This window comes from Muntiacus reevesi, chromosome 9 (genome assembly GCF_963930625.1).
Source record: "Muntiacus reevesi chromosome 9, mMunRee1.1, whole genome shotgun sequence".
Classification (NCBI taxonomy): Eukaryota; Metazoa; Chordata; class Mammalia; order Artiodactyla; family Cervidae; genus Muntiacus; species Muntiacus reevesi.
Window position 1 is genome coordinate 34,529,312 of NC_089257.1, and position 24,557 is coordinate 34,553,868.

Sequence of the window (24,557 nt, forward strand, 5' to 3'; positions counted from 1 at the left end):
AGCCTTACTTTGCTAGTATGTGAGATAAGTTCAATTGTGCAATAGTTTGAAAGTCTAGATGAAGAGAGGAATAAGTTGTCTTCCCAATATGCCAGTATTGGCCCAGTGGGGAGTAAGTTTCTAATGCCATGAGTTTGAGTAGAAGGATGTATGCTCATCTTCTGCAAAAACTCCAAAATTGCAACTAAGCACTGAATAACCATTGACAAGAGAATGTTGGATCCCACCAAAAAAAGATACCCCATATCCAAGGGCAAAGGAGAAACCCCCAACAAGATAGTTGGAGGGGCAAAATCATGTTTAGAATCAAACCCCATACCCACCAGTGACTCAGAGGGCTCAAGCAAAACCTTGTGTGTATCAGGACCCAGGGACCCCACAAGAGACTGAGCCAGACCTGCCTTGAGTGTTTGAGTGTCTCCGCAAAGGCATGGGTCAGCAGTGGCCTGCCACAGGGACAGGGGCTCTGGCTGCAGCAGACCTGGGAGGCATGGCATTGTGGCATAAGTCCCCTTGGAGGAGGCCACCATTAGCCCCACTGCAGAGCCACCAAGCAGACAACCCATAAACTGGAGAACAATTATACCAAAGAAGTTCTCGTACTGTTGCAAAAGTTCTAGAGCTCACAACAGATTTCCCAACCTGGGGATCAAACAGAGGGACTGAAAATTCCCAGAGAATTTGACTTTGAAGGCCAGTGGGATTTGATTGCAGAACTCCCACAGGACTGGGGAAACAGACTCTTGGAGGGCACAAACAAACCCTTGTGCACACCAGGACCCAGGAAAAAGGAGCAGTGACCCCACAAAAGACTGAGCCAGACTTGCCTGTGAGTGTCCAGGAGTCTCCAGCAGAGGCGTGTGTTGACCGTGGCCTGCCATGGGCTCAGGGTCACTGAATACAACAGTCCTGGAAGCCATGGCATGCTGGCATAAGCCCTTTTGAAGGAGGTTGCCATTACCCCTACCACAGTTTGACCTCAGGTCAAAGTACTGAGAGAGAATACAGCCCCACCCATCAATAGAAAATTGGATTAAAGATTTACTAAGCATGGCCCTGCCCATCAGAGCAAGACCCAGATTCCCCCTCAGCCAATCCCTCCCATCAGAAAGTTTCCACAAACTTCTTATCCATCAGAGGGCAGACAGAATGAAAACCACCGTGAAAACCACCACAGTTACAGAAAACTAACCAAACTGATCACATGGATCACAGCCTTGTCTAACTCAATGAAACTATGAGCCATGCCATCAGTGTAGAGCCACCCAAAATGGACAGGTCATGGTGGAGAGTTCTAACAAAACATGGATAGATAAAATCCTTTGCTGGATGTTCTGTCTGCAAATATTTTGTCCCAGTCTATTTCTGGTCTGTAGCATCTCCTTAAGATTCTTCCATAGAACAAAAGTTCTAAATTTTTAATTAGATCTAGCATCAGTTTTCTCATTTATATATCATGCTTTTACTGTCAAGTCGAAGAGTTCTCTGTCTAGCCCATAGGTCTCAATTTTTCCTGAAAGTTTTGTAGTTTTACATTATGTTTTTGTCTGTGATCCATTTGAGTCAATTTTTATATGAAGTATGTGGCATAAGTTGAGGTTTTCTGGGTTTTTTGCCTATGTATGCCTGTCCTATTGCTCTAGTACCATTTGTTGAAAAACTCTTATCCCACTGAATTGCTTTTACACCTTTGTCAAAAATCATTTTGACATATTCTTATGGTCTATTTCTGGGTTTAAAATTGTGTTCCATGGTTCCATATGTCTGTTCCTTCCCTAATACCACACTGTCTTGATTACTGTAGCTATATAGTAAGACTTAAAGTAGAGAGAGTCTCTCTCACTTTATTATTCTTTTTCAACAGAGTTTTAGTTAATTTTGGGCTGTGCCTTTTGACATACATTTTAGAGTCAGGTTAATTGTATAAAAAAAAAAAAACCTTGGTGATATTTTGGTAGAAATTGCATTAACCTATAGATCAGTTTGAGGAGAATTTTATGATGCTAAGTCTTCCAATTCATAAATACACATCTCTTCACTTCTTAAATATTCTTTGATTACCTTCATCAATAGTTTGTAGTTTATGGCTTACAGATCCTATGCTTGTTTTGTTAATACCTATGTATTTACATTTCTTTGGGGTAATTGCTAATGGTACATTATGTTTCAGTTTTTATAGGTTAATTATTAATATATAGAAATTGTAAATGGTTTTTGCATGTTGATTTCAAAAAGTTTTAAAAGGTAGCTTTTTACTACTGTATCCTCATTTCTGGTTTTTGTCTTAATCTTTAGGTGATCTGTAGAATTATCTTAGAGACAACTCTAAGACATTAGAATTGTCTTAGATACCCAATATGGATAACTAATTGCAAGCACTCCTTCGAAAATGGTAGTATTATTTTTATCTTACAGTTTTTACACTGAGCCTAAGAACTTGTGAAGCTAGTACAGGCAAAGATAGATTCAAATGCAGACTTGCACAGAGCTGTTCCAATATGCTATGCCATTTCAAGGTTACAACAAAAAATTTTCAAGGGATTTACCTGCTGTATTTTGTGAGAGGTTTTCCAAAAAGTGACAACTTGACTAGAGTTACTAGATGTTCTTCTACTTACTTTCTTTCTGTCTCTTTAGACAGCACAAATACCTACTGGCATTTGGGTTCCATTTCCCCTACTAAGTGCTTTAAAAAATTCTTTATATTTGAAGTGTAAATTTACCAGATCAACATTTATTTCTTTATTTCTTCAGTTAACTACTTATGAAGCAAGTACTGGATGTGCAGAGATGAGTAACACAGTCTTTGCTTTTAATTTGCTACAGTCAGGTAAAGGAGACTGATAGAAAGCAGATAAATAGAGTAGAAGGTGGTAAGCCCTCTGATGGAAGTAAGTACATTTGCTACACGATAGTGTACTGCAGCTGGCACGTAGCAGCTTATGGGAGAAAACCTGTAGGAATATTTACACCATGAGTTGAAATTGACAAATTCTGACAGGGCTTTCCTTTTTCCTCCCTCTCTCCCTTCCTTCCTTCCTTTTTGGTCTTAGGGCATGTAGTTTACTAAAATACTACTATTACTGTTGACATAGAGAACAAGCTTATGGTTACCAAAGGAAAAGGGATAAATTAGGAGTTTGGGATTAAAATAAACACACTACTATAAATAAAATAGATAACCAACAAGGACCTAGAGTGTAGCACAGGAAGCTAGTCAACATCTTACAATAATCTACAATGAAGAAGTTTCTAAGAAAGAATAGGTATAGATTTAGATAGAGGTATGTACGTATAATTGAATCACTTTACTATAAACCTGAAACTGACACAACATTGTAACTCAACTATATTTCAATATAAATTTTAAAAATAAAAAAAGAATAAAATACTACTGTTAGTACAGGAGTAGATATATTAAGACTAGAGCTTTATCCTCATTGCAACGTGAGCTAATTCAGCATGTCATATCATAAGTTGTCACTTGACCAGGTGTTTTCGGTGATTTAAGCAACAACCTTTCATGATACGGTGGCTGTTTGCCTTTTAGATGTGAGAGTGAGATTAAATCTAAATCTCCTGTGGGTTCTTTTTCTTCCCAGAGAATATAAAGCAGCTAACATCACCATCAATGTGTACCTCGTCAATGAACCTTGGCTCTTCTCACTGGCCTGGTGTTCCAGTATTCATTCAGTGACAACAGACAACCTCGAGGTCCTGAAGCAGATCAATCACCCTTACTACTTCATGGTGAGCTGGTTGTCCAGATTGTTCTTCCAAGTCTGGTACAATAGGAGTCTCTGTCCCCTCCCCACCCCCACCTAGCATACTGTGTAGTCTCTAGGCGAGCTACTTAAGAGCAGAGACGTACGTGACATTGAAGATGTGGCATTCCCCCTTCTCTCACCCAGCACCTTCTGTGATTTTTCAGGGAGAAATTATTATTAATGGTATAATAATCACAGTTTATTGAATCCTCACCATGTGCCTTTCATGCATAATGTAATTCAGTGCTCTGGAGTTGAATTCAGCCCACTAGGAGTATCACCATGGGGAATCTGAAACTTGAAGTTAAGATCCTTGACATCATCACATGAATGCAATATTCAGAATGAGGTCAGATTCCAGAGTTTTGTTACTGCAGCCCACCTTTCTGAAGGTACAGCAACGATGACAGTGATATGAGGTGTGGGAAAGAAACCAAGTGAAAACTGTGTATCCTGAGCAAAAATGCTTTTGAAAAGGAGAGTGTGTATCCAGCTACTGCTTATGGTTAAAGGCATGGGGGGCCTGAACATCTGGCTTACACTTCCAGATAAATCCTAGCACTTATTATCTATGAAGGGAGCCCCAGCTAGCCAGTTAACTGATACAGAGCTAATTTTTCTTATCAGTGTAGAGGTAGAATGGGATGACTGAGTCAGACACAATAGCCTACAGCAGAAAACTGCTCTGTGACCTCAGTCTTTTCTTGTCCCTGAATAAGATCTCACTCAGATTCCATAGTTTCTCTATAGTCACTCTTAGATAATTTTTAAAGTTCTTTTTAATCACCAAGAAGCCTCAATTCAACATGAAGTGTCTTGTCCAGAGTAATAACCCAAACTCTAAACTGCCTTGAACATCAGAGTTTTAGTCAGAGAAACCTAAATGAGAAGCTTACATATTTTGGGTTGCTTTCTCCATGCCTCCAGCCTCACTGGTCCTTGTTTCTGACTTTATCAGGGTCAGGAGCAGGTATGAGGTAATCAGGGCCATGGGCACAATCTCGTAGAGCCAGTGCTGCATTGAGGCCCTATGGTGGAATTATCAAACTGCTTATTCCTTCTTCCTTGGTGCCTTGGGCAGCATTCTGCAGATTACCCTCAAGGAAACCTTGGATGACAGGTCCCTTGGCATAGGTGAAGCCTCTCTACTTGCCTGTCTCTGTAATATCCTCCATCATGTATATATTATACATTTTTCTAGCATTTTTGTTTTTAAAAATTGGTTAGAGTAAACTTGTTCAGTATATAAAATTCGATCATTCTAAAATACATAAATTGGAAATCAATATACCCCTCCATAATCCTATCCCTCTAAACCAATAATGTCTGAAAGTTGTCCCTTTGGGTATATTAAATAAAACTTTATTAAGTAAAACTTTTCAATTTACTATTTGAATTGATAATAAATTCATGTGATTCAAAATTCAGAGAGTGGAAAGGATGTTAAGTCAAAAGCTTGTTTCTACACCTGGCCTGGGCTTTTTTAAAGGACTCAAGGTCGGTTTGTTCAGGAAGGTAAGGCCAATATCCATGGACCTCCCTAAGCAACCCACACTCTGGGTTACAATATGCTGACTCAGATCTTGGCCCAAACCCTTACTGTGTGAACTTGGAAATGTTAGTTAACTTGTCCGGGCTTCAGTTTGTTATTTGTAAACTGGGGATTAAAAGTACTACAGTAGAAGCAATTTTTATCCAATATAATCCTGTCTGCTTAGCGATCTGTTAATTCAGAAATTTTAGATGAGGAATTATGAAATAAATGTTATGTGATCTGTTAGCATTTTATTATGTTGAAAAAACCTATCTAATACTTAGTGACTTAAAACTGACAAATATTTGTCACAGTCTTTATGATGGTTGAGTGCTTTCTCTGGTCCCAGCCACTTTGGCTGGGCTAGGTGATCTAGGATGGCCTCACCCATATGTCTAGGATTCTACCTGGGATGACTGAGGTCTGTCTTCATTTAGTCACTCATCCTCGATGAAGCTAACTTGCTCATGTTCTCCTGGTGGCATTGGGTTCTCAGCAACAAGAGAGGTCAAGCCCCAATGCATATGCCTTTTCAAAGATCTCCCACGTGTGATGTTTGCTAATGTTCCACTGGCCAAAGGTGATCACATGGTCGTCCAGATTTAATGGGGGCAGAGGAGAGACACACTTCACTTCTTGATGGAGAGGAACAACAAAGTCATATTCCATACAGGCCTGCATTTGGTGAGAAATATTGTGGTCGTTTTTATAAACAATCCACCACATACATACCTCGTACATTTAAAAATGCTTATTCACCTTTGACAAAGACTCAAGGTCTTTCCTTTGAGGGCATTTTAGCTGATTGAATTCTGCATTCCCTTGCTTATATATACTCTGAAATGAACCAAGTATAATTTCTAAGTTTTGTTTCCTTTGGTTGTTATTCAGTCACTAAGTCATGTCCGATTCTTAAAGTCATTGGGAGGATGAGGAATCCACCCAGATTTTTATAATAATCCCACCACCCCTACTCTCTTACTGTTTCACTCATACCTAATTCATTTGCAGTTTTGTTTGTTTGGTTTTTTTTAGGGCTGTGCTGGGTCTTCATTGCTTTGCAAGGGCTTTCTCTAGTTGCAGCAAGCAAGGGCCACTTTTCATTGCAGTGAGAAAGAAGGCTTCTCATTTCAGTGGCTTTTCTATTGTGGAGCATAGCATCTAGGGCACACAAGCTCAGCATCTGCAGTTCTCGGGCCCTGGAGTGTGTAGGCTTCAGTAGTTGTGGCGTGCAGGCTCAGTAATTATGGCTTCTGGGCTCTAAAGCACGCACTCGGTAGTTGTGGTGCATGGTCTTTAGTTGTTCTTCAGTATGTGAAAGCTTCCCAGAGCAAGGATTGAATGCTTGTCCCCTGCATTGACATGCGTATGTGCTCAGTTCCCCAGTCGTGCGACCCTGTGAACTGTAGCCGGCCAGGCTCCTCTGTCCATGGGATTCTCCAGACAAGATTACTGGAGTGGGTTGCCATTTCCTCCTCCAGGAGGTCTTCTCAACCCAGGGATTGAACCCACATTTTCTGCATCTCCTGCATTGGCAGGCGAATTCTTACTCACTGCACCACCAGGGAAATCTGCAGTTTATTTTTTAATAACCTTTCCTTTCATCATCAAGTAATTCTAAGCATTGACTTAGTTTCCTTTGAAACTGGCATGTTTTTTTTACTCAATTTTTACAGATCTGAGTAATATTTAATTATACTGCACAATCATAACAAGTACAGTTGTTAAAAGCCATATGGACAGTAAGAACAACTGATTCTTAGTGACTGTACGCACACCCAGTGGGCATCCTAGAACAGGCCAAGGCATTGGTCAGGTGCCCATAGGGCACTGCTGCTGCTGCTAAGTCGCTTCAGTCATGTCTAAGTCGCTCCAGTCATGTCCAACTCTGTACGACCCCATAGGTGGCAGCCCACCAGGCTCCTCTGTCCCTGGGATTCAGGCAAGTATTCAGGCAAGAATACTGGAGTGGGTTGCCATTTCCTTCTCCAGTGTATGCATGCATGCTAAGTTGCTTCAGTCGTGTCCAACTCTCTGCAGCGCTATGGACAGCAGCCCACCAGGCTCCTCTGTCCACGGGATTCTCTAGGCAAGAATACTGGAAAGGGTTGCCATTTTCTTCTCCACCATAGGGCATTAGGAGCCTTAGATTAGTGGAACTTGGTTAAAAGCTTCTACTGTACCTGCCTACTAGATCTGTTCAAAGGATTGCTGTGCAAATACCCTTAACATGCTTATAACACTTCCTTAGCTCCTATAAATGCTCATTAATGTTAGTTGTGCTCATCATTATCACAATCATTTGTGTTATTATTGTTAATATTATTATCATTACTAATCAGTCCAAGAAAAGACCTTGTGATTGGGTGGAAAATGGCTTAAGAAAGAAAAAATCATGTCAGACCCAGTACCATCAAATAGTATTGGAGGTGAAATAATGAAGGTAGAAAGGGAGGATCAAACCAGAGAATGTAAAAGCTCATGGAAGTGAAACTAGAAGATGGAGCTTTGTGAAATGGGTGATTTATACAAGGAGACTCAAGAAGTAGGCATGTTAGTCTTGGTTAAGAAGTGTATTTTCAACATGCTTATTTGAAGCACAGTGAATTAGGGGAATGATTCCTAAATGCTGGTTCATAGACTGATTACTTGTTTCTGGAGAGCAGAAATTCTGCTCCAGGAGTCTCTAATAAGGCCCAGAAACCTGTATTACTAAAATCTGATGCTCAGGTAGGTTTAGATGCACAGCCAGGTTTGGAAAGCTGTGCCATGAACACATAGAGCACTGGAAGTCTAGAAACTTGGGCTTGTAGTCCTGGGTCCAGAGTAGACTTGTTTTGTGACATCTCTGGGACTCCCTCAGACCTCAGTCGAGGGTCCAGGGAGATGAAGTGTGTGGAGTGTTTTAGCCCTTGTAGGGCCCTTGGCACATGCAAGAGGGGATTGTTAGGATAGCAGCGGGTACCCTCTGTGTTTGACACCAACTCTGGCAATCATGGTTCCTCCCTCTGCTCTGCCCCTGCTCCATCCCTGGTTCAAGCAAGGGACTGACCCACATGAGCTACAATCCCTTCCAGCTGCAAACTCCTATAACTCTGTTTTCTGTTTTGCAGACACCAAATTTCTATATGTTCATGTGGATTTTCTTGGATATTCTTTCTGCAGTTTTCATTGTTGCCATATTTTATTCTATTTGGTAAGCATTTATTTGTAATTTTAAATGTTTTTTTTCCAAAAGTATGAATGGTTTTACAGAAATTTAAGAAAAAAACAGTTACATTCTTCCTATAACCCCACATGGCAAATCCTCAGGGAGACAGGGTTTTATCATCCTAACCTCCCATTTCTCCTCATGCTGCCTGCAGCTCCTCACACCCCTTCTTCCTCCTAACACGAGATCATATTCTAAGAATTAGGGCTCTCACTAAAGTTTAATCAAAGCCTGTTAATACAGATCCCGTGTGGATCAGTTGGGAGAGGAGAGGGGTTGAAGATTGTTCAGAACAAGTGCCTCCACCTTCCCCCCTTCCATAAGATGGGACATAGCAAGGTGCTGTGTAAGGGGCAAGATCACACTCCAGGAAGCCTGGGTTTTAGTCCTGGCTTTTCCTTTAGTTGCTGGGTGACCGTGGAAAAATCACTGCCCCTTTCCAGACCATAGTCTTTTTATCTGTCAAAAAAAATGACATTTGAGAATTCTTGAAGGATAATGCTACACGATTACAAGGTTCAGGGCAGGGGAGGGGACTTCTGGTAGAAGAATTTTAGCTAGAAGGGACCATGGTTCCTTAGACCTCATCATGCCCATCATTTCATCTGAGTTATCTTTTAAGGGGGGATGCTACAAACCCTCTGCCTAAGGTAGCATTTGACTGGGTAATGTACTTTTCTGTCCACTCCCTGTTATTATTGTCTCTTTGAAAGAGGTCTGTGAGGCTCGTAAACACTCTGCTTCCTTCTAGGTTGAGAGAAAGCCAGAGTGAAAAAATCCTCCAGGGTATCACCAGTTACACAGGTAAGTCAGAGGCCTAGCACCCTCCCATCTCCTTATCCCTACCCAGTGCCTCCAGGAGGCAGGGCCTGACTCTAATGTTCCTGACAAGAATTGAAGGAGTCTAAAAATCAGGGGGTGGGAACCAGTGAGCAGCTGGGAAAAATAGGCTGGGCTAAGGGGCCCTTAACATCCAGATTCATTGTGGACTTTATCCTCGTAAGCAGTGAGACTCCTTGGAAGACTTTTAATGTGGTTGTTTATTTGCTCTCTTGTTCATATATTCATTCATCACAATTATTATTGAGTACCCACTTTGTATCAGGCACTCTGAAGTACCTGAAAGCTCTCTGTGGAGAGTGGTTCAAGAGAACAGAGCTCTGGCCCACAGAGAACCAATGAGGAAGCAGGCAAATGTATAGCAGTTGACATCTTTGGCTCAGGCATCTAGGACCAGGACAGCCGGAGCTGAAAGTGCTTTATGTGGCTCCAGTGGTGATTACGTTGGAAGTTAGAAGGAGAAAATTGCTGAGATCCTGGAATTCTGGACTAGAGTCTAGGCTCTGCATATAAACAATCAGGAAATGACAAATGAGTTTCAAACAAAGGAGCAATATGCTTAAACTTCTGGGTAAAAGGATAGAATAGCAGAATAACGTGTTATTTAGCAAAATAACTCAGGACTGAGTGAGATAGGTCCAGTAAGGGAAGGGAAGCTAGAGTTTGTTATTTAGGAGGTTGTGGAGATAGTCACATAGTGAGTTACTGGTTTGGGAAGCCAATGCAATGTCAAAGAGAAAACCAGTTAGGAGGAAGTTCATAATACAGTTTCCTCCCATAGCTCTTGAAGCCTTAAGTAAGGTTGGTACAGTCACAAAATCATGAATTAATTTAACTTCTTGTGGACAGTGGTAAAGATCTTGAGTTGCTGTGTACCAGCTGGCAGTGTTCAATACATACATTACTTAGAGTTGTAGGAATGGGTCCATAGAGACCATGAAAAAATAAATTCAGAACTTTGAAGAGCAGTGGTCTTTTCTACTATAAAGTTGAATGTTTTAACCAAAATGACTCAACTTTCTTAAGATATAGAGTGATCGCCAGTGACTCTGTTTTATGGATTTTAAAAAAGATCACTCTTAAGATGACTGAAGGCTGTGTTCCAGCTACCTTATGATTTTTAGTAATTTATTAGCAAACTAGGGCTTCCAAAATGAAGTACCAAGGACTGGGTGCCTCAAACAACAGAAGTTGATTTTTCTCACAGTTCTGAATTATGGTTTACCTCAGTGTATGTATTTATCTGCTTAGGGTTTGCTAAATTTCTTAGATCAGTAAGAAAATAAATGTTCTGTCCGTATTTTTTCAAATATTTTTCTCCCATTACTCTCTTTTTGGGATTCCTATTACCCAGACCACTTATTTTTATTTTTAACCTATTCAATTTTAATTTTTTTTTCTTTTGACTGTACCGGGTCATAGTTATAGCACATGGGATCTCTAGTTATGCCTTGAAAACTCTTAGTTGTGGCATGTCAGATCTAGTTCCCTGCCCAGGGAGGGAACCTGGACCCCCTGCATTAGGAGTGGGGAGTCTTAGCCACTGGACCACCAGGGAAGTCCTTTATCCTATTTAATTTTTATGCTTCTTTTGGATATATTCTATTACCATATGTTTAGTTTTTAATTGCTGTGTAACAAATTACCAGAAACCTAGAAGCTCAAAACAACACAAATCTATCATCTTACAGTTTGTGCAGGCCAGGAGTCCAGGCATTGTTTTGCTGGGTCCCCTGCAAAATTCTCAACAGGATAACATCAAGATGTTGGCCTGGACTGTAATCTCATCTGAGACACAGTCCTTTTCCAAGTGCACTGGTTATTGGCAGAATTTAGTTCCTTACAAGTACAAAGTCATCTATGTTTTCTTAATCATTCTTGAAAGAGTTTTGCTCTAAGAGCCTAGAGACTACCTTTAGGCCCTAGTCATAAGGCTTTCTCACAACATTGCATCTTACTTCTTCAAAGCCAGCAGGAGAATATCTCTTGTAACAGATGAATTGAGGAGAAAAATAACAAAGGAAACAAAACAATACACAAAACAAATAGAAAACAAGTTGAAACATGTCATAAATTCAACCATTTTATTAATTACATAAATATAAATGAACCAAATTCTCAAAACCAGGAGTAGGGAATGTCAGACTGGATAGAAGAAAGGAGGACCCAAACATATGCTGTCTACTAAAGAAATACTTAAAACATAAAAACACAAATAAAGTAAAACCAAAAGGATAGAAAATAATATGCCATGTAAAAATAAGCATAAGAAATAATATCTGAAAACTTCAAAACATGGAGCAATACTAGAAATAAAGATTTCATAATGATAAACAGTTGCTATATCAGGAAGACTCTGTAAATTATATACTTAAGAGCCAAGCATCAAAACATATTTAAAAAAGACTGAAAGAAGTCATACTCAGAGATTTTAAGATTCTTCTCCCATCACCTGAAAGAACAACACACAAAAAATAAAATCAGAAAGGATATCTGAATACTTTCAGAGAACTTGACAGAAAATATAATTTTTCTATTTTCTATCAGTTTTCTAATTGACAGAAAATATTATATTCAACAACTGCAGAATACCAACATTTTCAAATATACATGGCATATTTGCCAAAATAGACCACACAGAAAGCCATAAAACAAATCTAGAAGAGATTGCTGATTTACCTCATACATGAGAGAATTAAACAATTGAGCAAAATGAGAATTAAGAATTAAGCAAAATGAGAGGACAGAGAAATACGTTCCAAATAAAAGAATGACCAAACCTCAGAAAAGGAACTAAATGAAATAGGGATAAGCAATTTACCTGCTAAAGAGTTAAAATTAATGGTCATAAATGTGATCACTGATCTTGGGGGGAAAGATGGAAGAACAGTACAAACTTCATCAGAAAGATAAAATGTATAAGAAATTACCAAACAGTAGTTATAGCTGAACTGAAAAATAAGTTAGAAGGGTTCAACAGCAGAATGGATGAGGTAGAAGAATGTATCTGTGAGCTGGAAGACAAAAAAATGTAACTCACCCAGACACAGCAGCAAAATGAAGAAAGAATTTTAAAATGGGAAGATACATGATGAGACATTTGAGACTGCATCAAGTGTAATAGTATTCACATTATAGGGATTCTAGAAGGAGAAGAGAGAGAGAAAGAGCCAGAAATATTAAATGAAGAAAAAGTGGACAAACACTTTCCTAATATGGGGAAGAAAGCAGATATCCAGATCCAAGAAGCCCAGAAAGTTCCAAATAAGATGAACCCAAAAAGACACACACCAAGACACATTACAATTAAAATGGTAAGGGGGAGGGGAGGGAGGAGGGAGAGAGAGAGAGAGAGATACATAATTATGACTGATTTGTGTGGTTGTATGGTAGAAACCAATACAACATTGTAAAGCAGTTATTCTCCAATTAAAAATAATTTTTTTAAAAAAGGAAATAATCCAAACCTTCAACCCAAGTACAGTGTGAGCATTCTCTTAGTTGATGAAATACAATGTATCCATTAAAAAATATTAAACTTCCACATTCATACTTATTATGAGTCTAAGGGTCAGGGTATAGAAATGTGTTTGTGTGTGTATGTGTTTGTGTGTATATATGGTTTTACTACTCTTTTTTTAAAAAGGTAAAAAGAAAGAGAAATCCTAAAAGAAGCAAGCAAAGACCAGCTTATTACACACAAGGGAAATCCCAAAAACCTATCAACAAATATTTTAAGCAGAAAATATACAGGCCAGAAAGGACAGGCATGATACATTCAAAGTCCTGAAAAGAAAAAAATGTTCAACCAAGAATTATCTACCCAGCAAGAGTTGAAGGAGAGAGATCAAGAGTTTCCCAGAAAAACAAAAGCTAGGCGAGTTTCATCACCACTAAGCCAGTTCTGTAAGAAATGTTAAAGGGAGTTCTTTAAGTTGAAAAGAAATAGCACTAATTGATAAGGGAGCATGCAAAAGTAAAAATCTCACTGGAAAATGTACATATATAGTAAAGGTAATATATGGATCACTTATATGAAGATTAAAAAACAAAGATAATAAAAATGACTGAAATTACAGTAATTAGTTATGGGTGCCAGAAATAAAAATATGTTAACTGTGTCATCAGTAAATTTCAAAAGATCAAAATCACACACTGTTCTGTGACCACAGAAGAAATTAAATTACAAACAAATATCTAGATAATCCTAAATACTGAAAATTAATGTATTTCTTAACATTTCATTAATCAAGGGGTTAGTCACAAGGGAAATTGGAAAATATTTTTAAAGGGTAATGCATATACTACAGCAAAATTTGTGGGGTACGGTTTAAAGTCTAACTTAGAGGGAAATTTGTAACTTTAAATGTTAGAAGGTAGATTGTTAAGGTAGACACTTAATCAATATTAAAACAATCTAGAATAGCATTGAAACATGTATATTATCAGTTGTGAAACAGATCGCCAGTCCAGGTTTGAAGCATGAGACAAGTGCTCAGGGCTGGTGCACTGGGATGACCCAGAGGGATGGGAAGGGGAGGGAGGTGGGAGGGGGGATCAGGATGGGGAACACATGTAAATCCATGGCTGATTCATATCAATGTATGGCAAAAAAAACACTACAATATTGTAATTAGCCTCCAACTAATATAAGTAAATGAAAAAAAATCTATAAACGTAAATTTTTCTCCAAGTGAAAGGAAGGACATAATAAAAATAGGAGCAATGAAATAGAAAAGATAAAACAACAGAGAAATTTTTTAAATTTATTTCTAATAATATTTTAATCAGAGGATAATTGCTTTACAACATTGTGTTGGTTTCTGCCAGACATCAACGTGAATCAGCCATAGGTGTACATATGTCCTCTGCCTCTTGAACCTCGCTCCCACCCCATCCCACCCCACTAGGTCACCACAGTTTGCGCCCCCTGTATCATACCACAAATTCCTACCAGTTGTCTGCTTAATACATGGTAATACATATGTTTACATACTACTCTCCATCTGTCACACCATCCCCTTCCACCACTCTGTCCACAAGTCTGCTTTCTATGTCTGAGTCTCCAAAACAATAGAGAAATTTTTTTTAAGTGAAAAGTTAGTTCTTAGGAAAGATAAATAAAATTGATAGATTCTTAGTAAAATGAATGAGGGAGAAAATTGGATTGCCTGTATGGGTGAATGATTAATGAAAGAGGGACTATCTCCAAATCCTAAAAGTATAAAGGAAAATTATAGACATTTTAAGCCATTAAATTTGACAATTTAAATGAAGTAAACAAACTCCTTGAAATATACAACTTACCAGAACTGAGAGAAGTAAAAACAGAAATTTGTAATAACCCACTATCTATCAGAATCAAATCTGTGTATCAAAAATATAGCACAAAGAAAAGTCCAGACCCAACAAGTTTCACTGGTTAATCAAATATTTTAAAATAATACCAATTTTATACCAACTCAGAAAAAGAAGGCAAAGGAACATTTCCTAGCTGATTCTTTGAGACCAGCAATAATCTTACATAAAAGATATCTAACAAAGATAGTATAAGAACTAAATTTATAGATCAGTGTCTTTCATGAACTTAGACATAAAAATCCTGGACAAAACATTAACAGATTGAATCCATCAAAATAAAATAGGGTAAAACATCTGGAGCAAGTGAGAATTATACCAGCAGTACAAGATGAACATGTCATTTGAAAATTAACCAAATTAATCTACTATATTAACAAAAACATAACTGACAAAATTTAACAACTATTTATGATAAAAGCTCTGAATAAGCTAGGACTAGAATGAAACTTCCTCAATCTAATGAGACATATTTATTCAAAAACCTCCAGCCAATATCATTTTTAACACTGAAACAGTATTTTCCCTCTAAGATCAGAAATAAGGCAAGGATATCTGCCATTTCTGTTTGGCATTGTACTAGAGATCCTAGCCAGTTTAGTAAGATAAACAACAGGCATAAAGGAAGAAACAGAACTCCTGATTCACAGATATGATTATTTACATTAAAAAATTCTAAATTCCTCTAAACCTACTAGAACCAGGAACTTAAGCAATACCTCAGGACACAAGGTCAAAGTACAAAAAAACCAACTGTATGTTGATACATTATCAGTTAAAGGTTGTAAACTTTAAAAATTGAAATAGCATCATTTAAAACAGCATGAAAACGTAAATAGGAATTTTAGGAAGATACTGTAAGCCCTTGCAAAGAAGATAGATGATTGGTCACTGAAAACTACAAAAGTTTAGTGAGAAAAAGAAGATGCAGATAAATGGAGAAACATAACACATTCATGCATTTGAAAGCCTAATATCATAGATATTGAATGTCATGGAATTGAATTATAAATTCAAGTGCAATAAAAGTCCTCTTTGCCTGTGAGGTTGACAAAAAAAATGAAACTCATGTGTGGACCCGTTTCTCAAGACTGAAATTACAGTCAGGGTAAAAGTAACTGAATTCTGGGCTTGCTTTTTAGGATTTTCACTCTCTCCTAGATTTCAGTTCCACTGTTCCTCATTATATAGTAAATCCTTAGATAAATTTAAGATGTGTCCTTGGTTTTGTACATTATCCAGTTTTTAATTTTTCTTTCATAAGAATCTGTTTCCTAGCTGTGTTACTATAAAAAGTCTCCATTGTCTATTTTTTCTATCATTCAGTTAGGAAAAAAGCTGTATTTTGAGCAATTACTGTGTGACAGATACTCCTGAGCACTGTATGTGGGGCGACAAGCAAGACAGAGCCTCTGTCCTTAAAAAGCTCCCATTTTAATGGAGAATGTGTTCATTTTTCTATTCAAACTGCTTTGGAAGGAGTAGTTATGAAATGCACAAACTTTAAGCACATGTTGATCTGCCTTCTGACGGCTCCCATGGTGAGTTAGAACCTCAGACAATAGACTTAAACTCCAGCATCTTGATGAATGGAGGACCATAGCAGTCTTCCCAAAGCCTGGGTAGGGAGAGAAATAGGGGGAAAGAATATGAAATGGTAAGAGAGGGGCTGACATTTTAAAGATGACTAGGATTTTGCCATGTGACCAGCAAAGGTTGGAGAAGTGACTTTGGAGGAAACTATGTTATTTTCTATCCCACAGAAACTCCAAGTGTAAGAAGTCTACATGAAGAAGTTTTGAGAATTGAAGAAACTCCTGGAGTTTAACCAAAAATAAAAGGGAACATCCAGGCTCTAAATCCATTATAGCAGAGCAGAGGCTATCAAGGAAACCACTAAACCAATGATGCATCCCAAGGAGGATGTTAGACAACCTGTGGCCACATAGCTGGTCTCTGAACCCATCCAAGCACCCACTTCAGAGGCCAACAGAGAGGCCACCCTCCAAACTGCAAACTGCATTGCCTACCAGGAAAGCAAATGGACCAACAATTCCCTCCATGGAAGACCCTCCTCCTGAAACATTACCTGAACACCAACCCCCCCCCCCCCATTGACTCCTCCCAATAATCCTCTTTTATGATGGTTTCTACATCCAGAATGCTCTTCTCCTTTGGACTGCCTTCAAAGAAGAATTAGCCACAACTTGCCTCCTCCTCTTTCTTCTTCCTCTCTGGGCCCAGGGTGAACTGATGGTAGAGAGCGGTCAAGAAAGAAGTGCAGAAGAGCCAGGGAGGCCCTCAGGAAAACCATTTCTGGTCTCGCCTTCCATCTCCAAGTGATGAGCAAAGGGAAAATCGTGTGATCCTGGAGGTGGAGCTGGTCGCTCTCGGGTGAGACAGGATTTGTCTCATCCTAACCCTTCATAATATTCCCCGCTAAACGAGTAGCTGTGGTGAACATCAGCATGTAAATAAAGGCAGCCTCTCAGGAACTCAGAAGGTAACGGATACACTGTTTGCACCCCTCTGTGGCCACTCAGACTGACAAAGACTAGGGGATGAGTGCCAAAGTGATGCCATCCAGAGTCAGAAAAGGAGGAGTAGCGTGGGGCATGAGTCAGGGGCAAAGATCTCATCCCACACACATATCCTGTCATACATCGTGCCTGGGGTGCTTCCTCACAGCTGGTCACTGGCTGATTCCCCATTGGGGTGATGGGCATAACCCAGTGGCCTTTGGCTATCAAGGGAAACTAGAACTAAAATTCTAGTGTTAGAAACAGCAAGTTGCATTCCACCCATGTGACCATCACCTATTCACGCTCCTTCTGCGGGCCTCACGTTCCCATGTATATGGTGATGGGCAGGGGCAGACACCACAGTACCTTCCCTGTGGCTCTGGTTTATCCTGGGCTGACGGTGGAGTCCTGTAAACATCGGTGGGGGAGGGCTGCTTCGGACGGCCGCATTGTCATCCCAGAAAGCAGGGCTGTCTGATTTGGGGTCTCCATTTCAACAACAGCCCCTCCACCCTCCCACACAGGCATCTGGAGAGAAGAGTAATAGCACTTCCTGTGGAGTGGTTTGTCACCTACATGCAGGTGACCCCAGACCCTTGAGTGAGGGCAAACGAGCTGGGCTGGCAAGGCTAAGTATCAGGGGTCTAGAGGACAGAGCACTGACAAGCCTGTGGCGAGAAGATTCTCCCCCGTTACTTCTCCAGGCTCTCATCCCAGCCACAGCCCAGAGGGATGCCCCACCTCACATCACGCCTTCCCCGTCTGAAGCCCTCACCCCTAGACCTGCCCAGGTCATGTCCAAACTTGCTTGTTCCATCCTAGTCACAAAGTAATCTTTTACAGACACCCACTGGACATAAGGATTAACCCAAGGCAGCATGGTTTCTGGGGTTCTTGGAGGTTTCTTGAAGGAGACATTTTTGGCAGGATACAAGGGCCACTCTGGATCCACTGGCCCTAGGTAAAGCCCAGAAGCTGGTCCCCGCTCTGGATCTCCAGCCAACCACAATTAGGTCTCCACCTCCCAGGTTGACATCCAGCATTTCCCCTCAACCTACCCCAGGCCCAGCCTGTCCCGTTAAGCCCCTTTTAGCACACTAGGGGCTCAGGCACCCCAACCCCCAAACCCAGACCAGCTTGATGGGGCACACACAGACCACAGAGAGAGTTATATAGGCCACTCCCCCACAGGGCCCTGTTCCTGGCCCCACACACTGCCCTCTCCCACTTCCCCCAGCAAAGACACTACCAGACCAGGAGATAAAACACAGGCTTTATGCCTGAGATCATCAGGGGAGATTTGAACAGCAGCTCAGCACTCACACTGTAATATTTAGAAGCAGTCTGTCTCCCTCATCCCGGCTGAGGCTCCTGGACTTAGGGCTATTAAGCTAGTTCCTTAGGTTTCAGGATAATCTGTTTGGTTGTTCCCAACATACAGAACTAGGTCGTCCTCTTGGTTACATTTCCAGGCCGTGACCTCAAAAGAGGTCACATGGTAGGGCTAGTATGAGTTAAGAATGACATCCGAGGAGCACAGGCTTTTACAACTGGGATTGTCACAGCAAGCCAGGACTAGAACCAACCAGGTGCTTCAGGCTGGATGGAGGGAGTTCTACATCCCGGCAAGGTCACCTCACTGGAAGAAGAGTGAGAGGCCATGCTGGTGCAGTCAGTGGTGGCCAGCTGGTTCAGCCTCCCTGCCTGGATAGCCAAGGTCTTCCCCTGGATGCAGAGGTAGCTGATGGTCCTGAGCCAGCTGCTTCCTAGAGGGTAGGCACAGGGCCAGAGCGACCTTCCCACTGTTCACTTGCCACTCCTGGAGCCCCGCTGTTTGCTCATGGCCGTAAGCATCTGGCTAATATAGGAAGTCAGGAGGTCATCCATCTTGTAGCCCTGGAAAGAGCAGCAAGAAGATAAAACAGAGCACCGAGTAGGACACAGACACCCACTCTTACCCAGAACACAGCTCCCAGGAAACTGCAGTGGACAGAAACCTGGAAAAGGCAAATCCTGCCCCACTCTGGGCTCAGCCACACAGTTGGAGGTATGGATTCATCCAGCCAGATATCTAGGGTTCTAAGTTGTTGTGATTCCACATTAAGGTGCTAGTTTGTGGGTTGCTCTAATCCCTACTAAGAATAAACATTGGATAAGAGGTTGGAATGTCATACCTCATTGTTTGGATGTGTGAAGAATGGTATTAGGACTAGGATTGAAAAGATTAGGGCTAGTACTTCTAGTTAATTGGGATTAATGAGTTGTTCATAGGATATGCAAGTAGAAAACACCACTCTGGTTTAATGTGTGGTGGTGTATTGAGAGGATTTACCAGGGCATAATTGTTGGGATCTCCTAATAAATCAGGTGAAAATAGAACTAATACTATTGGAAAATAGGACTAATACTAATTCTAGAACTAATAAAAAGACACCTAGGATATCTTTAATGTAGTAGGAATCAAATGGGATTTTACCTATATCAGATGATTTCTGTGGGATTATTAGCTCCTGTTTCGTGAAACATTAGTAGATGGACAGCAGCTACTGCTGCAATGATAAATGGAAGAATGAAGTGGAAAGTGAAGAGTTGTGTAAGAGTTGCTTTATCTACTGAAAAACTGCCTCAGATCCATTGAGCAAGGTTTATACTGACATATAAGATTGCTCTGAGAAGGTTGGTAAAAAACTGTTGCCCCCCCAAAATGATATTTGTCCTCAGGGTAGTATAAAACCTATAAATGTTGTGGCTATAACTGTAAATAACAGGAAAACTTCAATGTTTTCATGTTTCTAGAAAACTGTAGGATCCATTATATAGACTGCATCCTATAGGGATAAATAGGCAGATAAAGAATATAGAAGCTCTGTTTGCATATATGTTTTGAACAATTCATCTGTAATTTACATCTCAGCAGATATTTGTAACTAAAGAGAAGGTTATTGTCTGATATGTAGTGCATTGCTAGAAACAAACCTGTTAAGATTTGTAAAACTAAACAAATACCTTTTAAGAACCAAAATTTCATGATGACGAAATGTTTGATGGAGCTGGAAAATCAGTGAATGCATTAATAATTTTTATCAATGGGCATGATTTTTCAGTGTTGGTCATTAGTGCTCTTGTAGTTTAATAATGATTTTTCATGTCAATGGCCATGGTTAGATTCCAAGTAAGAATAATGATAGCATATACTGTATTTTAAGTACTATCTTTGTAATTAGTTTTGTGGTATTTTTTCTTCAAAACCTTCATGGTGGGTTTAAGTTGATTGTAGATGGTAATATTGGAATTCTGTTGAATTTTCATGGATTTTTGGGGGGATTAATAGTGTTTAGATTTATTTGTTGTTGTTGTTCAGTCACCAAGTCATGTTCAACTGCTTGCAACCCTATGGACTGCAGCATGCCAGGCCTCCCTGTCCCTCACCATCTCCTGGAGGTTGCCCAAATTCATGTCCATTGAATAAGTGATGCCATCCAACCATCTCATCATCTGTTTCCCTCTTCTCCTGCCCTCAATCTTTCCCAGAATCAGGGTCTTTTCCAGTCTCTCAGCTGCTTGAATACTTTTTATACAGACTCTTGCCAGCAAAGTGATGTCTTTGCTTTTTAATACACTGTCTAGGTTTGTCATAGCTTTGGATTTTTTTAAGGGAGATGTTAGTGGTGTTTGGGTGCCCTGGTGGCTCAGACAGTAAAGAATCCACCTGTAATGCAGGAAACCTGGGTTCAATCCCTGGGTTGGGAAGATCCCCTAGAGGGAGGGGCATGGCAACCAACTCCGGTATTCTTGCCTGGAGAATCCCCATGGACAGAAGAACCTGGCAGGCTACAGTCCATGGGGTTGCAGAGAGTCAGACAGGACAGACCTACTAAGCACAGCATTAGTGGTGTATGGTTACACAACAGCTGTGGCTTCTGAGCAGTACCCTGAAGTTTGGATCTCCAATAAGACTGTGTTAGAAGCATTTTTTTTCAGATTTAATAACAGAGTTTTCAGTGGTATTTTATGTTTTAAAAGATGAGGAAGTGGAGGTTGTGTTTTAACTTTAATGGTTTGGGAGATTGGGTAATTCATAATGCAGGTGATTCTGGGTCTTTTTAGTGAAGAGGCTATGGGAACTGCAGCACTATATAGCTGTGGTACTTGATTAGTGATTATTACTGGTTGATCATTGCATATTGGTGTTGTGGTTATTACGGAGACTACTTGTGGTAATTAAATAGAATTATGTTTAGGAAGAGGGTGATGAGGAGTGAGGAAATATACCTTGATTAGATCTTTTTGGTCTGATACTAATGTAGAGATTTTTATCTGAATAAGGGAAGTAGTTTTTCATAAAATATTTTCTAATCAATAGACTGACTTCTGGTTTGTTGATAGATTTAAGTAGGGTAATAAACAGTGTATAATAATACTTTCCTTCTTAGGGAAAATACCCTAAGAGGTTGGAAACTGAATATATTTGAAGAGTAAACTTTAAATTCTGTGTGTTATTATTAATTTCAAGTGCTAAGGTAAAACCTAGAATGGCTATGGCAAGGGAAGTTGGTTTTAGGTAATAAGGTATAGTTATTTGAGGGATTGTTGTTGGAGGGGTGTTGTTGAAAATAAAACCAGCTTCTGATTAATAGACATTTGATGGAACTGACTAGGAGATGATTATTTTCATTAATTAAAGTTAGGGTGGGAAAGCGAGGTTGTCCTAGTAGTGCAAAGATGATAAGGCGAGTGCTGTAGACAGCTGTGAGGGATGTGGCAATTAGACTTAGCAGGATCAGGTGCTGGTATTGACGTGTTAGGAGTTTGGATTATCAGATGTTTAAATTCAGCAAGGAAAGGCATTCCTGTTAGTGCTAGGTCAGTGGTAAAGGCAGTTGTGGTAAAGAGTATTGCTTTAAACAGGCCTCCTATTTTTATGGATATTTTATGAGTTCATTATGGATAATGAGCTCAGACCATATCAATAATATGACTTTAAAGAAAACATATGTACAGATATGGAGAAATGCTAGGGAGGGTTGATTAATGCCAGTTGTTACTATTATAGGCCTAGTTGGCTGAAAGTGGAAAAAGCAGCAATATTTTTTTAACATTCTGGTAAGAGTGCAAATTGCCATAAACAGTTATTGTTTGAATAAATTTATTATTTTATGTTAAAGGATAAAAGTGGATGAGTTAGAAAAGACCTGCTACCACTACTGTGCTTGAGTGGAGCAGGGCTGAGACAGGGGTAGGGCCTTCTGACGCTGCGGGACTGTAGTCCTGGGTGGAGGCCAAGTTGGGCGGATTTTCCAGTTGCAGCTAGTATGAGTCCTAGTAGGGGGATATTTGAGTGATTTAGTTGGAGAATAAAGACTTGTTGCAGATCTTATGTGTTTAAATTATCAGAAATCATGCTAACAAATCTGATAGCTCCAATACGGTTATACAGAATTGCTTGTAGAGCAGCTGTATGTGCATCTGCTCATCTGTATCATCACCCAATAAGCAGGAAAGATCATTCTGAACCCTTACACCCAATGAAAAGCTGTAAAGGTTATTAGCAGTAGCAACAATTAGTCTTGCGATAAAAGGAGTAAATATTTGAGGAATCCACTGACGTTAGGATCTGAGTGTACATTTCATATTGAGAATTCTATGGTGGATTGTGTAACAAATAATGCTACTGGTATGAATATTATTGAGAAGTAGTCTATTTTGAAGCTGAGTGATAATTTGAGAGTTTGGACAGTGATTCAGTATCAGTTTGAGATAATCATTCATGCAGGCCAAGAGATTATTATTGAGATTATACTAATAATAAAAGTGAATGAGATAATGGATTTTATCACTCTTATTGGTTGATATTTGTTATAATTGGTATTAATATAAATAATGTAACTCAGGTAAAAGGAAAATTTATTACTTTTATTTGTAGTTGCACCAATTTTTTGGTTCCTAAGACCAATGGATAACTACTATCCTTTAAAAGTTTGAAAAAGTCATGTTACATGGTATTTTTACCATAAATGCATGCTAGTCATGTGAAGACATTAGATCAAGAATCAGATATTGCTAAAGCAGTTCTTACATACTTTCTTGGTAAATAAGGCTAAATCTTCTGTCTCTAGATTCACAATCTAGTATTTTTTAAAACTATACTTACAGTACAAGGGGCCTAAAATGACTTGGGGATATAGTGATAGAAGTAGAGAAGTAAAATATGAAGTGTTAATGAGGGCATTTTCTTGTGTAAAAGATTATAAGATGTTACTAATGTAATGTGTGTATTTGCCTTGTTATATTATGATGAGTATGTATAGGGAGTATAAGGCAGTAATTACTATATTAATTCCTATTAGAGTAATTGTAATAGTCAATCATGAGAAGGATGCTATTACTACAAATAGCCCTCTAATCAGACTAATGTCTGGGGTAGAGGTAATTTGTCAGACTTGCTAACCATCATCAGGTAGCTATTATTGGGAGGAATGTTTGTAGGCCTCGGGCTAAGGTTATTGTTTGGCTGTGAATTCATTAATAACGTGAATTTGTTAAGCAGAATCAGATGGATGATGCGAAGCCATTGGCAATTATTAGAGTGGTAGCTCCTGAATAACTTCAAGGTGTTTGGATAAGAATAGCTACAATAACAAGTGCCAGGTGGCTGATGGAAGAATATGTGATGAGTGATTTTGACCTGTTTGATGTAAGCAAATTGAACTGGTTATAATTACAGGGATAATATGAAAAAAGGATATACTGTAAAATCTGTTAGTGGATTTAGTGTTGTTACAATTCATAATACACCATAACCTCTGAGTTTTAGTGATATGGCTGTAAGTACTACGGAACCTGCAATGGGGGCTTCTACACATGCTTTGGGTACTCAAAGATGAAGGCCCTAGAGTGATATCTTTACCATAAATGCATTGCTAGTCATATGAAGACATTAGATCAAGAATCAGATATTGCTTGAGTTCAGCAGTGAACTGTTAAGAAATTTAGGGAGTCTGTAACATTTTGGATATAGTGAGAGAGCTCCTACTAAGTGTATAAAATAAAACATAAAGGCCTGTGTTAAGGTGTTCTGTTTGATTACCTCATCAGGTGATAATAAGTGTTAGGACTATTGTTGCCTCAAATAGAATGTAGAGTACAATTAATTATATAGCAGTAAATGTTATGATTATAGTCACTCCCAGAGGTAGGGATTTCTGAAGGGTGTACCAGCTGAGCTCAGTCCAGGAGGCCTCATTGCTAACAGCTCCGCTGTTGACCTCAGTGGCCAAAGGTTCAGTCTCTAAATATTAAAGGCACTGGGACATAGTTACTGAGTG

At 39.5% G+C, this 24,557-nt stretch overlaps 2 protein-coding genes and 1 pseudogene across 5 annotated transcripts in view; 1 reads left to right on the plus strand and 2 right to left on the minus strand.

Annotated features, from left to right (window-relative positions):
- GDPD4 (glycerophosphodiester phosphodiesterase domain containing 4) overlaps positions 1-14,205 on the plus strand; it is a 123,915-nt gene extending 109,710 nt beyond the window's left edge. The window contains exons 12-15 of the mRNA XM_065945974.1: positions 3,603-3,750; positions 8,415-8,497; positions 9,264-9,316; positions 14,183-14,205. Coding sequence (XP_065802046.1) covers positions 3,603-3,750; positions 8,415-8,497; positions 9,264-9,316; positions 14,183-14,205 — 307 coding nt within the window. The remainder of the gene's footprint in view (positions 1-3,602; positions 3,751-8,414; positions 8,498-9,263; positions 9,317-14,182) is intronic.
- Positions 14,206-18,441: 4,236 nt separating this feature from the next.
- The window catches only part of MYO7A (myosin VIIA), a 106,132-nt gene continuing 100,016 nt past the window's right edge, over positions 18,442-24,557 (minus strand). For all 4 annotated transcript variants that reach the window (XM_065944159.1, XM_065944158.1, XM_065944157.1 and 1 more), the window contains one exon: positions 18,442-19,128. In XM_065944159.1, the coding sequence (XP_065800231.1) occupies positions 19,039-19,128 (90 nt within the window). In that variant the 3' untranslated portion in view covers positions 18,442-19,038. The remainder of the gene's footprint in view (positions 19,129-24,557) is intronic.
- LOC136174785 (cytochrome b-like) lies at positions 19,260-20,346 on the minus strand (annotated as a pseudogene).